This window comes from Dreissena polymorpha, chromosome 9, assembly GCF_020536995.1.
Source record: "Dreissena polymorpha isolate Duluth1 chromosome 9, UMN_Dpol_1.0, whole genome shotgun sequence".
In the NCBI taxonomy this organism is placed as follows: domain Eukaryota; kingdom Metazoa; phylum Mollusca; class Bivalvia; order Myida; family Dreissenidae; genus Dreissena; species Dreissena polymorpha.
Genome location: NC_068363.1, coordinates 73,183,925 through 73,199,305, shown reverse-complemented (window position 1 = coordinate 73,199,305; position 15,381 = coordinate 73,183,925). Strand labels below are relative to the sequence as shown.

The window sequence follows — 15,381 nt, the reverse complement described above, 5'->3', positions numbered from 1 at the left end:
AAAAATTTAATAAAAGCATAAAGTATCCTCACTGATTAGCCTGTGTACACAGGCTGATCTGGTAAGATACTTTACGCACATGCATTTAGCCCAGTTTTCCAGAGCGAGGCTACAATGTATTTGATATTGTTACAATGTGCTTGTTTTGCCATTGAAATATAAACCAATAATTGGCCAACTCTTTTCTTTCAGCTGTTAGCTCATAGATAGCTACTGGTCCACGAGTACTTTCACGGCAGTAGTATTTTTCGGATGTTTTTAAATAATGGCGTAATATCTTTAAAAATTACATGTATGTCAACCGCTTTAACCAAAGTATTATTAGGTATTTTCAATTGGTATTAAAAATAATTAATTAAGATTTTTCTTAAGAAAATATCAGGTTTCCCTTGATAGCCTTGCATGCATGTCACTGTCATCTGCAGAATTAACATCGCATGGGCAATTGCACATGCACAATGATAACCTAAATCAGGCCCAAGACAGTATTAATTATAGCTCAATCTGTCTGTATATTAAAGCAGATGCAGCCTGACAGAAATCTGTTATATGCCCCGGAAATGTTCAATAATGCATGTTGTATTTGTTTCTTTTAATTATTACGTAACTTCTATAGCAACTTCTTTAAAATGTCACGCTTACCTTTACTCACATTTTCTATTTAGAGCGAAATAATGTGATATATTGCTACCATTTAAAAGCGAGACTATACCATTTTTATATGTGTTCAATTGTAATATATTAATAAAAATATGTTACAATAACACAAAATAGGCAAGAAAAAATAAGCATTGAAGACGATTTTCATAAAATGCAGCTAAGACAAATTAGCGCCCCGAGCCGATTGTGACGAAGATTTTCGTACATATTTTCCTACAATAACCGAAGCATTAGCTTTTTATTAGGATCGAAGTTATTGTTCATGTGTCGTATGCATAGATATAGTTGCTGCAATTTGAACCGTTAAACTAAATTTAGATTCACATTGTACATGCATGATATACATGCTGGCGAATTGGACAGTACAGACATTTTCGATTTCAGAATTAAATATCAGGCTTATTTCGCATTTTTCGACAAATGTTCTTCTAAACTTTTATTTTAATTTATATTAAAATATATGTATTACATGTTTTTTTACACATTTTATATAAATTCATAAATATTTGACGAAATCGTATAGTCTCGCTTTAATATAAAATGATGACTTATGCTTAATTTGATTTCTAATACAAATAAAATACATTATTTTTTTTATGTTATTTAAAATTCCATTGTTTAGAAAAAAATGTCTGGACAATACTTCTGAAAATGTGAAAAAGACCATATTTTGTATCCCCATTTAAGGTTTCTTTTTGTTGCACATGCACACATTTAACATTCACTTTGTTTAATTGGTTTTCTTTTATCACCCAAAAATTACTTTCTATTATCAAATATTATCTTAAACAATTTTTCGTTGAGTGAAGTTATGTGATTAATACATGCTGCCAGCATACTGACCAGATGGCAATTCATTAAATTGATATTAAGTTCATTATGATTACAACTGTAGCAACAATTTTCAATTCAAGGGAGGCTTAAAGCTGTTTTAAAATCTGACCAAATTATTAGAAGGAAAATGAAATCTCTTGATAAATACCGAATGTATTCTTAACAAAAGTAGAGGCATGGTAACCTAAAGTGTTAACCTATAAACTCATTATTAAATAAATTCTGTAGATAATTGGCCTAATAAATGTTTAAAATAATAGCTTATTTACTCCACCAGGTTTCCAAATTTTGTATGAACACATTAAATTTGCAATTCAAGGGAGGCAAGAAGCTTTTTTAAATTCTGACCAATTTATGAGCAGGAAAATGAGATTTTGTGATAAATTCCAAACTTATTATCAAGAAAATTCAAGTTATATTCTTTGACTTAAATCATTAACCTACAAAATCATTAAACATTCAATAGTTAAGGAAATTAGACATACAATTAGTTATACTTATTACTAGATACTATATTTACAAAACCAGTTTTACAGTATACAATATGAAAACATTCATATAATAGAAGTTGGATATAATAACCAACTAAAAGAGATATGAAAATCACATCAGATTCTTGAGACATGTTTGAAATGACCTTAAAGAATGAGCTAAAATTACTAAATCTTTGTGTTTTCAACTTTGATAATATTTCACCAATGATATTTCAAGTAGTTTTTATTTCAACAGTTACTTTCTTTCACAAAGACCCAATTATGTGTCTTTATTCCAAACACAATTTACTTCTAATATTAAATATTTTCTAAAACAATATTTCTTAGAATAACCCAATTGAGCAGCAAATATACTGAACAGATGTTTCATCACTTCACTAATATTTTGTTCCAGTACACCATTATTCTAAACTGTAGAAACAATTTGCAATTCAAGGGAGGCGAGAAGCTGTTTTAAAATCTGACCAAATTTTGAGCATGACAAAATTTCTTGATAAACAGCAAATTTATTACTAACATAATTTACTTTTTAATATTAAATAGCTTCTAAAACATTTTTCTCTGAGCGAAGTTATGTGTCATCACCATGCAGCCAATATACTGACCAGATGTTAATTAATTAAACTGATATTAGGTACATTATGATTACAATTGTATAAACAATTTGCAATTCAAGGGAGGCTAGAAGCTGTTTTAAAATCTGACCAAATTATTAGAAGGAAAATAAAATTTCTTGATAAATAGCAGATGTATTATGAACAAAAGAAGAGGCATGTTGACATAAAGTGTTGATCTAAAAACTCATTAAAAATGCAATACCTTGGGTAACAAGCCTAAAACATATTGAACATAAAACGTTGTAATTGACCAGTTTTGCAGAATAACACATGACGAGATTAAATTTGGCATTCCAGGGCAGCAAAACACTGTTTTGAAAATCTGACTAAATTATGAGCAGGAAAATGATTATTTTTAAATAAATACCATATTTATTATTATACAAATTTGAGACATGGTGACATTAAGTGTTAACCTACATTCATTCAACATTAAATATTTTATGTAATTAGCATACACAATATTAACAAAAATAACTTATTAACTATACCAGTCTTACAAAATACCGGTATGAAGCCGTTAATAGGATGAATGTAACTTATAATTACCAACAAAAAGAGATATGAAAATAAGAAGCAGTCTTCTCACTGCGAGGGGATTGATTTAACCCTTTGCATGCTGGGAAATTTATTGCTGCTAAAATGTCGTCTGCTGAATTTCTAAAATTAGCATTTCTTCGATTTTTTTTCAAAAAATACTTTCAGAATAGCAAACAGTTTGGATCCAGATGAGACGCCACGTTCTGTGGCGTCTCATCTGGATCCAAACTGTTTGCAAAGGCCTTCAAAATTCAGTTCCCACACTGAAAGAGTTAAAAACAACCTCAGGGGAGAAAAATGCCATACCCCCCTTACAGGGTTCAACAAGACTCTTCACTTGTATATATAAATCCATAAAATGTAATAATTACTTGTAAAATTAATTTGACATTGAAATGGAAAAAATTGTCTGAAAGTAGCAACAATCACACCCCTGAGTCTACAATCAACACTTCTACTGCCGAGGCCAGAACGTACATGCAGTGTACGGTGACAGGTCCCTTGCCGTTCTGTCTCATCCACTCCTGCACGGCGTCAGTGAGCCGCAGCAGACCTGACGTCCCCACTGGGACACTCTTGTAGTCCGGCCACGCGTTAAACTGGAACTGCTTCACCGCACGGTCCTCTCCCTGCATGGAATACATGGCAGAATACAGGTTACATGCTGCTCAGCACTATGGGGTTTTAAAAAGGTTACACACAACCTACTTGAAGGTTACAGTCCAATATTGGTTTTTCAGACAGTGACTCAATGATATTGGTAGTCAAGTGCTACCAGTAACACAAAAAATTAAAAACCACTAAATCACTCAAGATGTCTAAGAAAGTTTGCCAAAGGTTTTCTATAACATTACTCAATCATGACCATAATTTCATAATTAAAAAATAAAATGTTACCCATACTAAGTCAGAAGTGGATATTTGTAAATTGTAAAATGCTCAGTGAAAGATGTATTTTACTGTATTTAACCAACATTATAAAAATCTACCACACAATAGGCAACAAAACAAAAACTTATTTGTATTACAGAACGATTGGCGAGACTTGTAAAAATTAACAAACTCAAACTCTACAAAGCAGATATTCTGTGTGCATTTTAGGAAAACTGATTTCAGTAAAAACACAAATTCCTGTGTCCAAAACCATAAAAATATACCATGTTTTTCTGCTGTCTACCAACCTTTGTCCTGTGTGTCAACTTGAATGTCCTCACAGTGATGTTAGGGTCTGCTTCTGACGAGAACAACAGCTCAATACTCAGGGGACCGTACTCCACTGTGTACCCGTACTCTTCAGGCCAGTACAGGGCACAGGACTGGACAAGGGAGAGAATACATAGTCAAGGGAGAGAATACATTTCATACAATCATATCATGGTGAGATACTCAGGGGACCGTACTCCACTGTGTACCCGTACTCTTCAGGCCAGTACAGGGCACAAGACTGGACAAGGGAGAGAATACATACAGTCAAGGGAGAGAATACATGTCATACAGCCATATAATGGTGAGATACTCCTGGCACCGTCATCCACTGTACACCCAGGAATGGACAAGGGAGATAATACATACAGTCATATAATGGTAGGATACTAAGAGGGTTGGTTGCACAACCCACATGACTAAGCTGGGGAAGGAATAGAGAATGTCAGGGTATTATTGCATATGGAAAAGTAGTTTTTTAAAGGCTTAGAACAGTAGATGCACAAGCCTAGCAAGATAAACATCTCTATTTTCAACAGTTTGTTTTCTAAGTATTCTATATATACAATAATGTGTACACTTGCATCATACATTTATAAATAATCCAATAATTAACAGATTTTTGTATTATTTTATTGTATGCTCAATAGCATTGCAATGTCATTATTTACAGCTAAAAGGAGACAAATCTTAAAATGAGTTAAAGTCAGTATCTCGTTTGTTTTATTATAACCACTTTAAAGGCAGACAAACCATGTTGATTTAAGATATTTTTAATACCATTATTATTTTATACTTAATATTATCACTCTTTTATCAACAACAATTTCTTATAATAACAATATTTCCAAAAGCACGATTTCAACAACAAGAAAATATATCAATTCTTTGGTATTTAATTATAAATAACTTTTGAAGCAAAGCTCATTTTAAGAGAAACAAAACAGCAACCCATCACGCATGACTCAGGTTTCATATTTGAGTACATGTATTTGTAATCATAAGATTACATTTTCATTTATCTCTTGAAAGACATATTCACAAACCTTGTCGTTTCTATCAAATTCGTTGAGCATCACCACTGTATCAGAATGATAGTCGTAGAGCAGTCGCCAGAAGTCTGCCACTGTGTTTGGTAGGGGCATCTGGGTCACAATATAGTGATCATTCTGGGTGTAACTCTGAATTAGAAATACATCAATATAGTCAAGTAAAAATAGTAAAGGTTTCTTGGAAAAGGGATCATTTTTCATGGAAGAGATGGAAATTGACATAACCACAAATAAAATAAATTGGTTAAATTTGAGCTGGGATTGCACACATCATCAGTTTATGAAAACGTGAGCAATGACAAAATCAATATGATGCCTGTCTAGCAGCAGAGAGGCCCCACGAAGTTCTTGCCTCTATTAGTGTTATCAGGATACCAAGAACTGATCCTGCCAAGTAAACAGACTAAAGAGTGTCTGTATAGTGCAAGGCTTTCAATTCATTCAAGCATAATTAGTAGTTTTAACACTCTCTCATTCAGAAGCAAAGTAAAAATGGGTATATGCAACTTTCATAAAACAACAACATCCTGCAATAAACTCTCAGGATGTTCATGTTACATGCTATTTGCCGCTTATCAGTATCTAAGACTTGGAAATGAAGCCTTTAAAACTTGAATGTATTAAGAAAGATCTCTTACTTTCCTAATGGACTAAAAGGAGTCAAAATGCGTATCTGAGCGGTTAAGGGTTAAATTACACTAAGTGGCCTTGTAACATTTGTTTGAACCCAAGAAAGTAAAGAAAATTAGGCTTGTTTGACAAAACTGCTATTCGATCATGTGTATGCGGTTCTTAGGTTAAATAGACACCCAATAATCGTTCTAGCAGAGACAAGCTTTAGTGTATTAAAAGTTTCTTGATTTAAACCACATACATTCAATTCAATTCAAAGAAATAAGTGTTAGAAAAATTATGTCATACATGTAAATTAATGCCTATTTCTTTTTTGAAAGGGATGCATTAGAATATCCTTTATGTTTTGTAATCCATCATATAAAGTAGATAAAATTACATATTTAATTAAATTTTAAAATATAGGTGTAAATACAACTACTCCAACTAAAAGAATATCAAACAACAGACTATAAACAAATAAAATATATGGTACAATTCTTCTTGTGCATTGAGTAAATCATTTAAAATAATACACATAGGATAGTCACATTTTACGGCTCTTATTTTAATTTTGGCTTATTACTGAATGATGGTTCAAATCTTGATAAAGGGAATACACATGTTTGAATTTAAATATGAAACATTCTTTCAATTTATGATGTATTGACATAAAATAAGGAAAATTAAAGTATAACATAAACAAGAAACTAAACCAACTACTAGTATTTAAAGCAAACAGTTCAAGGGAGACAAGTCAATTTACAAAACATAACACTTATGAAAACAAGAACTGTAGAAACAACTTTACCATATCAAATAGAGTACCTAATTGGGAAATACTAATGAACATTTGTATTGATAAGTGATGTGCATTTTTATCTTTATCTCTTGAAAATATTGATGAAAACACTGAACTTAACAATGTTGAGGTTTCACATAACATACACATTCTTACGAATGTAATGAATATTTTTTAAATGTGTTGGATTTAATAACTTTATACAATTGTTCATTCAAACTTATTATATAAAATACAATTCAATTTGTTAACTGGAAAATTTGTTAATTTTGATTGTATTTAATTAAGTTAAAATGAAAATGAAAAGGTAATTGTTTTAAGAAACAATAATGAGTTTTACCCTTAATGATAACTATTTCCATGACTCACAATATAATAGTCAAGAATAAAAATGTATAAAACATTAAAATAATCACCTAAAATCTTGTACATATTTCATCACATTTCACTTATATATGTGGATTTCCAATATAAAACTCAGTAACAAACGCATATACGTACTGGGAGGAACACTGCGTTGATGAAATCGTTGCAATTATCGACTGGGGTAAACAGGTGAGGCCTAAAACGATTTGCTGAAAAACAAAAACAACAACAATATCAAAACTGCCATTTGTATACATTTTTGTCTTTTTAGAAAGACAATTCAAAAACATAATGTGTTTTAAGATTTTTATTATGTATTTTAATATTTGACAATAAAAATACATTAAAATACATTAAAAATAATGTCAAATAAAAAACTTGTGTTAACGGTTTTAGGAAGGGTAACTTATTAGCATGGACCACATTCCAGAAACACCATAAGTTTCACTTCATGAGTTGCAGGACAGAGTTATAGAACTTTTCAGTGACCTCACACAATGACTTGAACACATTTACGGTGTTAAAGTTTTACCTGTAATAGACCCAATGAGATATGGAGATATTACATATATACCTTGACAATAATTTTACGCAGACAATGACAGATGGTTGAGAAGTATAGCTTTAACTATTCAATTAAACGTCAACCTAAGGATGATGACAAGATTTTAATAAATATATTTTTTAAATAAGAACTCAAAGGCAGCTTATGAAAAGCACCTTACAATCAATGTCATCCTAAAGGGGAAACTGGGAACTGTGCTTAGCTTTATTACTCCTCACAAATTAGCATACAGCAAAATTACGATTTAAACGAAATATGAAGAACAAGTCCTCTACCGGTGAAACTCCACCATTTTCATATTTTGTTTATATATTTGTTGCCATAGCAACCAATAATCTTGACGAAGGAACAAAATGAAATGATGTGCATAATGTCCATATTGCCATCTGTCCATGTTTCAAATTTCATGAAAAAATATGAAGAACTTTTACAGTTATCGCAGGATCCAGAAAAGTGTGACGGACTGACAGCCATAGCGCAAACCATAAGTCCCCTCCGGTTTCACCGATATAGGAAAAACAGCAAGCTTTCAAGTTCAGGGCACCAATACAATATTATCTATTTTATGTTACATATAAAGCCAAAACAAAATTTAGACATAACTAAAATTGTTTTCTGAATAAAAAGCAAGGTGAAAACCTCGCGTCTCACCAGGCAGGATGTAGCTGACTCTTGATTTCTGCAGGTTAATGGTTTCAATGGCAGCACCACACTCATCTCGGTCCAGAACTGGCGTCAGACTCTGTAAGGTCTAGGCAAGAACAATATTTTCATTAGAACATCACACAACAGATTTATTTTCAACAGATTTATTTTAGATTTGCAGAAACATCACACAACAGATTTATTTCAGATTTGCAGACACATTTGTTAAGGAGCGCCACATTGTCATAGGACAGCTTGCTTTACTGTTCAGTCCACTTTGTTAATAATCATTATTATTTTGACTGTGAACTTTAAGTTTTGTGTATGGATAAAACTTGCATTTAAAGTACCCTGAACTCCCACTGCAAACTGTTCCCACATTAAGGAGGAATAGTAGTTATTTGCTTGAATGTCGATTTAACATGTGGAACAGACTACTTATTTCAAACTGTCCTCTTTGAAGAATTAAATCAACAAGAACTGCCCCATTTTGGTTCATAAACAATATTGTAAATATTACATCTGGTGAAGCTGATATGGATGAAAGCTCTTTTTAAATAATAAGAGTCAAAACCCAAAGATCTCAAGATGGGATTGCTGCACATTAAACCTGACTGTGATATCATGATTCACACAATTGGACTTGTTTAATAGAAACCAATACAAAAGATAATTTTAGATTAAAGATTTGTTAACCACTACACCATGTTGTCAGCTATGTTCAAGGGAAGACAACTCAGGCATGTAAGGATCACTATGGATGAAATAGTGTCTTGTCCATCTTCACATCATGGCGTGGACTTATATAACCCATATAAGCCTAGTGTACTCTCCCATCCTTCTAAATTGGATCAATTTATTTCCAAAATTAGGGACGTCTAGAATATTTATTTCTATATTTAGAATATTTCTTGCAGAAATTCCTTAAAGCAAACAGCGCAGACCCTGATGAGACACCGCTTCATGCGGCGTCTCATCTGGGTCTACGCTGTTTGCCAAGGCCTTTTTTCTAGACACTAGGCATAAATGGGTTAAAGTTTCAACCACCATAAAAGAGTGGAAGAAGTTTGCTCCTCAAACATGTAACATTTGATTCTGACTGATATACATATGATGTTCTTACAGACCAACGGACAAAATTAATGCCTCAGTGATTTCAATATGACACCTCTAAAACCTTGTTTGTTTACCCTTAACATGCTGGAAAATGAGTCGTCTGCTAAAATGTCGTCTGCTGAATTTCTTAAATAAGCATTTTCTTCATTTTTTTTCCAAGAATACTATCAGATTAGCAAACAGTTTGGATCCTGATGAGACGCCACGTTTTGTGGCGTCTCATCTGGATCCAAACTGTTTGCAAAGGCCTTCAAAATTGGGTTCCAGCACTGAAAGAGTTAAAGTAAGATAATTCAAGGCCTACAACCCTTACTTCAAACTGTTCCTCCAGGAGAGTGCTGCTGGCCTCTGGTTTCAGCGTACACAGGTCCTCGTATCTCTCAGGGAACAGCGAGTTTGGAATAGTTGTCTCCCCTGACATGAGCGCGTCCAGCACCGCGTCATACACAAAACTGTACTGTTGCTGTAGGGAGAGAGTACACACAACTGAACTGTGTTGTAGGGATGGGAAACAAATAAGCTGTGCTCTGGGAAAACAGGGTTTAAAGTATGTGCCTAAAATGTCCAAACAGGCTAATCAGGGACAACACTTTCCCTGGTAAATGGATGTTTGGAAAAAAGATACTTCCTTCAAATTAAAAAATACAATAAACGCGGAAAGTGCTGTCCCTGATTAGCCTGTGACACTACACATGCTTATCTGGGATGACTATGTATATGCAATAAACCATGTTCTCCCAAAGCGCATCTCAAATATTCTAAAATGGTAGTCAAATAAAATTAGCGTTGTCAACTGACGGATAAACTTAATTCTTCTTGCATGAGATCTCTAGTTTTATCTTCATACAACAGGCATTTCCCCAGGATTTCGACCAAACACAGTGGAAAGGCAGGGCAAAAGGGAGTTGACGCGCGTGGGGGGCAATTTCATGTAGATTAAAAAAATATATTTCATATATTTAATTGAAAATCTAAATTACTTAAAAGCTATAAGACATTTTTGTGAAATATTTAATTGTTTTCACCCAATTTATTTAATTAAAGTAATATTTTATAATATTAAATAACAAACATAATGACATGATCGCAAAAACAAACGCCGCTGCAAATTTTATTTTTTAAGTCCAGACACTGCGGGCCCGCTGTGATAAAACCAGCTGGGAAAAAGCCTGATACAACTAGTAAACAAGAGATGTGTTTGTCAGAAACACAATGCCCCCTACTGCGCCGCTTTGATTTGTTGATTTATTTTTAATCATTTGGCGGCTACAGATAATTATCTCCCTTTACAGCTTATTACTTCCCTTGGATTTGTTTTTTTTGACATTCGACCTTGAAAGATGACCTTGACATTGACCTTTGACCATTCAAAATGTGCAGCTCCATGTGATACACATGCATGCCAAATATCAAGTTTCTATCTTCAATATTGCAACAGTTATCGCAAAACCTTAACCAAGGTTAAAGTTTTGGACAGAATGACAGACAGACAGACAGGCCAAAAACAATATGCCCCAGATCATTCGATCAGGGGGCATAAAAATAAAATGCCTTTACAAGGTATTTTTCAGTATGAATATCATACTTTAACAAGATGTGTTTGTGAAACACAATGTCCCCATATATGATGTTTGACCTTGTAGGATGACCTTGACCCTTCACCACTCAAAATGTGCAGCTCCATGAGATACACATGCATTTCAAATATAAAATTGCTAGCTTCAATATTGTAGAAGTGACATTACATGAGCAATTTGAACCTATATATTTGACCTTGAAGGATGACCTTGACCTTTCACCACTAAAAATGTGCAGCTCCATGAGATACACATGCATGCCAAATATCAAGTTGCTGTCTTCAATATTGCAAAAGTATTCATAAAATTTGCGATTTGGGCCACATATATTTGACCTCTGACCTTGAAGGATGACCTTGACCTTGACCTTTCACCACTCAAAATGTGCAGCTCCATGAGATACACATGCATGCCAAATATCAAATTGCTATCTTCAATATTGCAAAAGTACTCATAAAATGAGCGATTTTGGCCACATATATTTGACATCTGACCTTGAAGGATGACCTTGACCTTTCACGACTCAAATTGTGCAACTCCATGAGATACACATGCATCCCAAATAATAAGTTGCTATCTTGAATATTGAAATACTGCAAAAGTGTACATTCAATGAGCGATTTTGACCCATATATTTGACCTTTGACCTTGAAGGATGACCTTGACCTTTCACCACTCAAAATGTGCAGCTCCATGAGATACATATGCATGGCAAATATCAAGTTCCTATCTTCAATATTGCAAAAGTTATTGCAAATGTTAAAGTTGGCGCAAACCAACCAACCAACAGTAGCATGAACCAACAAGGAAGGCAACTCGTGATGTCACAAATCGGCAGTAACCAAAAAGTGGTTCTTTATTATCTCGCTTAACATGGGTCTAAATTACGTTTTAAAGCTCTTTTCCGATTGGATTAAACAGTCTGAAATCATCCAATCAAGAAAGTAAAGACATTTATCTTGGATAACATTCAATGCCATGCTCTATGCAAGCTATTTAGAAAATAAAAATCGTAAACCAAAAAGTTCGGAATGTTTTTTTTCGCGGTTATAGACGGTGTTACTTGCTGAAATCAATAAAATATTGTTTTGAAATCATTTATGTATTGGTATTGAACAAGAAAGTGGTCGAATATAAGTGGAAAACATAAGTATTGTGATTAAAACTTGTGTCTGCTACTTTTACGAGTGGTTACGGAAATTACCGATCATACAGATGTATTGACAAACAAAGGCCAAACGACCGAATAGCTTTCATATTTCAAGTTTATCAGCCTTGAAAGCATCACTTTTTCAAATAAGAAGCAAAATCATACATTTATCAACCAGTAATAGTCAATAACACCAAAATCTTTGGGTACTTCCATTTTGTTTTTCAGAAACTACGACATGTATTATTTTCGGAAACCGACAATCGGTCATTTCCGGAACATCCCGGTAAATTTCAGCAGACAAGTTTTCGTCAAAAATTCTTATGTGTTCCGCAAATATTCTACCACTTTCTTGTTGTATACCAATACATAAATGATTTGAAAGTAATATAACATTGATTTTGGTCAGGAACACTTTATATAACTGCTAGAAAAGACATCTCAAATTTAGCGCATAAACCATTGAAAAATCTTACTTCAGTTTATCCTTCTTATGATAGTTTTATCAGTTACTTTAGCTTCAGCCACCCTCTTATTTTTGAAATTATGACACACATATGTTTAAACTTGAGTTATTATATATTTTTAGTTATTTTTATTGACAAACTTTTATCTTATAACACATTTTTGGTACAAAAATGTTAATTGTATATATATAGTTTGAAAAAATACATAGGTAAAGATTTACCTAAACTTGCTACACATGTAAAATAAAATGCCAATAATTACAACAAAAATCACTTTTGAATAGTATGTTTTGTTTATTAGTCTTAAACAATATTAATGTTTTCATTTCAAAATTATAAAACACAATACATTAAATATTGTCCTATAAAAATGATGACATAACAGATTGTTAGGAAGATATAAACAGAACGTAAACAGTATGCTTATTGAAATTAAAAACAACTAAAACATCTTTTTGTATTAATTTTCTGATCAGAAGTGGTATTTCTAGTTAGTATAGGAGATATTTTATCAAGAAAAAGCATTAGAATTTGGATTGTTTTGAAGAAAAGTGTGAATTTCATCCAGTATTGCCATGGAACCGGTTTTTGGTTAGAAATTCAATAACATTATTTTAAAGTTCATTACCCCTTGTTGCTAAAAAATTCATAAAAAATTGAATTTTTAAAGTAATCCATTAAAACAAAAAGAAAATGCTTTCTAATATCTTAAATATTATTCCTGCAGGCATTTGACATCAATTATTCATGTTTAAAAAAATCATTGGTTCATGCTACCAACAGACCAACCAACAGACCAACAGACAGCGCAAAAACAATATGTCCCCCACTTCTATAGTGGGGGACATAAAAAGCTCATTTTTAAAGGCTAAAATGTGTTGAGACTATTGTGAATAAGGTAAATGAAAAAGAAGTCATGTTAAAATGTGAATTCTTGTATGTACCCATTTTCTGTTGTTGTTTTCTTAAGGAAAAAAAATCCACAGTTGTGTTTGAATACAAGCTACTTTTTCAGTTAAGGAGAAATATTTAAAATGTTGGTTTCCCTGCCTGCTTATATTTCACTTTTTCGTGTTTCCAAAACAAATAATTGCTGTTAATGTTTTTACAACACCTAGCTGCTTATAAGTTCATTCATTCAGTTCAGCTAATAGCTTACAATGTCTGTTTCAAGGATGACTTATACTGACTGAAAATGTCTTTACCCATGTTTGTATCATGTTGACCCTGTTTGACCTCATGAGCTGGGCACACTTGAGTAGGTCAACCACGCCCTCAGCGCGCGCCTGGTTCAGCAGGTAATCAACAGCGACGTACGTGCCACTGCGCCCTATACCTGCACTGTAAGAAAACAACAAACATACACATAAGCCAACAAGGCAAGCATCTGGAGCCAGTGCTGAGCCAATATTTGAGTAGGGCTCATTGGAAAAAAGGGCTTAATGCGTGTGCGTAACTTGTCATCCCAGATAAATCTGTGCAGTCTGCACTTTCGCCCATGCACTAAACTCTGTTTACCAAGAGAGAGGCACATGTATAAGGGTTCTTAGGAACACTGACCATCGCATATCATATTTTTGATTGTTAATAAAATAATTTTGTTTACAAAGAGATAAAATATTTAACGTCTCAGCAATATTTACTAGTTTGAAACATGTTATTATAATTGGAAAAACAAATACACAACAAGAGAGAGAGACATTTATTTCAGCTTTTTCTCTGTTTATTATCTTATCATCATCCACATGTCCTACAGTTACAGACATACTGAACATATAAATTACTATATATTAACAACCTAATTTAGTCTAAACTTAAACAAAAGGAATGCATGCTACAATAAGTTTCTATCTAGCTGTTGTAGCTGAATTTTGAATAGACTATTAGTAATATTTGGACATTTCAAGAGATCCTTTATAAGACATGCCCCCAATTCTTTTAAATCTATACTACCTTACCTGCAATGAATCAAGATGGGGGAGACACTGTCTGGGATGAACTGCTGTTAAATCCTATACTACCTTACCTGCAATGAATCAAGATGGGGGAGACACTGTCCGGGACGAACTGCTGTTAAATCCTATACTACCTTACCTGCAATGAATCAAGATGGGGGAGACACTGTCCGGGGTGAACTGCTGTTAAATCCTATACTACCTTACCTGCAATGAATCAAGATGGGGGAGACACTGTCCGGGGTGAACTACTGTAAAATCCTTAACTACCTTACCTGCAATGAATCAAGATGGGGGAGACACTGTCCGGGACGAACTGCTGTTAAATCCTTTACTACCTTACCTGCAATGAATAAAGATGGGGGAGACACTGTCCGGGATGAAATGCTATTAAATCCTATACTACCTTACCTTCAATGAATCAAGATGGGGGAGACACTGTCCCGGGTGAAATGCTGTTAAATCCTATACTTCCTTACCTGCAATGTATCAAGATGGGGGAGACACTGTCCGGGGTGAACTGCTGCACCTTGCGGCGAAAGTTGAGCAGGGTGGTGGGATACGTCGGAGCCCCATGGTCCGTCCAAGACAGGAAGTGGAACTGCTTGATGATCCGACTCATCTTCCCCTGTAAGTATGCATGTGTTATTACAGCTTATTTATATTATATAAAAGATATTTGAAGAAAAGCATTTTTTTTTAAAGTAGGTTGCCACTTATGTGCAC

The 15,381-nt window shown here is 33.5% G+C and overlaps 1 protein-coding gene across 3 annotated transcripts in view; it reads right to left on the bottom strand.

Annotated features, from left to right (window-relative positions):
- The window catches only part of LOC127844403 (receptor-type tyrosine-protein phosphatase alpha-like), a 70,573-nt gene that overhangs the window by 8,187 nt on the left and 47,005 nt on the right, over positions 1–15,381 (bottom strand). For all 3 annotated transcript variants that reach the window (XM_052374551.1, XM_052374552.1, XM_052374554.1), the window contains 8 exons: positions 15,135–15,283; positions 13,906–14,041; positions 9,820–9,969; positions 8,397–8,496; positions 7,316–7,389; positions 5,395–5,529; positions 4,327–4,461; positions 3,623–3,774 (listed from right to left, as the gene is read on the bottom strand). In XM_052374551.1, coding sequence (XP_052230511.1) covers positions 3,623–3,774; positions 4,327–4,461; positions 5,395–5,529; positions 7,316–7,389; positions 8,397–8,496; positions 9,820–9,969; positions 13,906–14,041; positions 15,135–15,283 — 1,031 coding nt within the window. The remainder of the gene's footprint in view (positions 1–3,622; positions 3,775–4,326; positions 4,462–5,394; positions 5,530–7,315; positions 7,390–8,396; positions 8,497–9,819; positions 9,970–13,905; positions 14,042–15,134; positions 15,284–15,381) is intronic.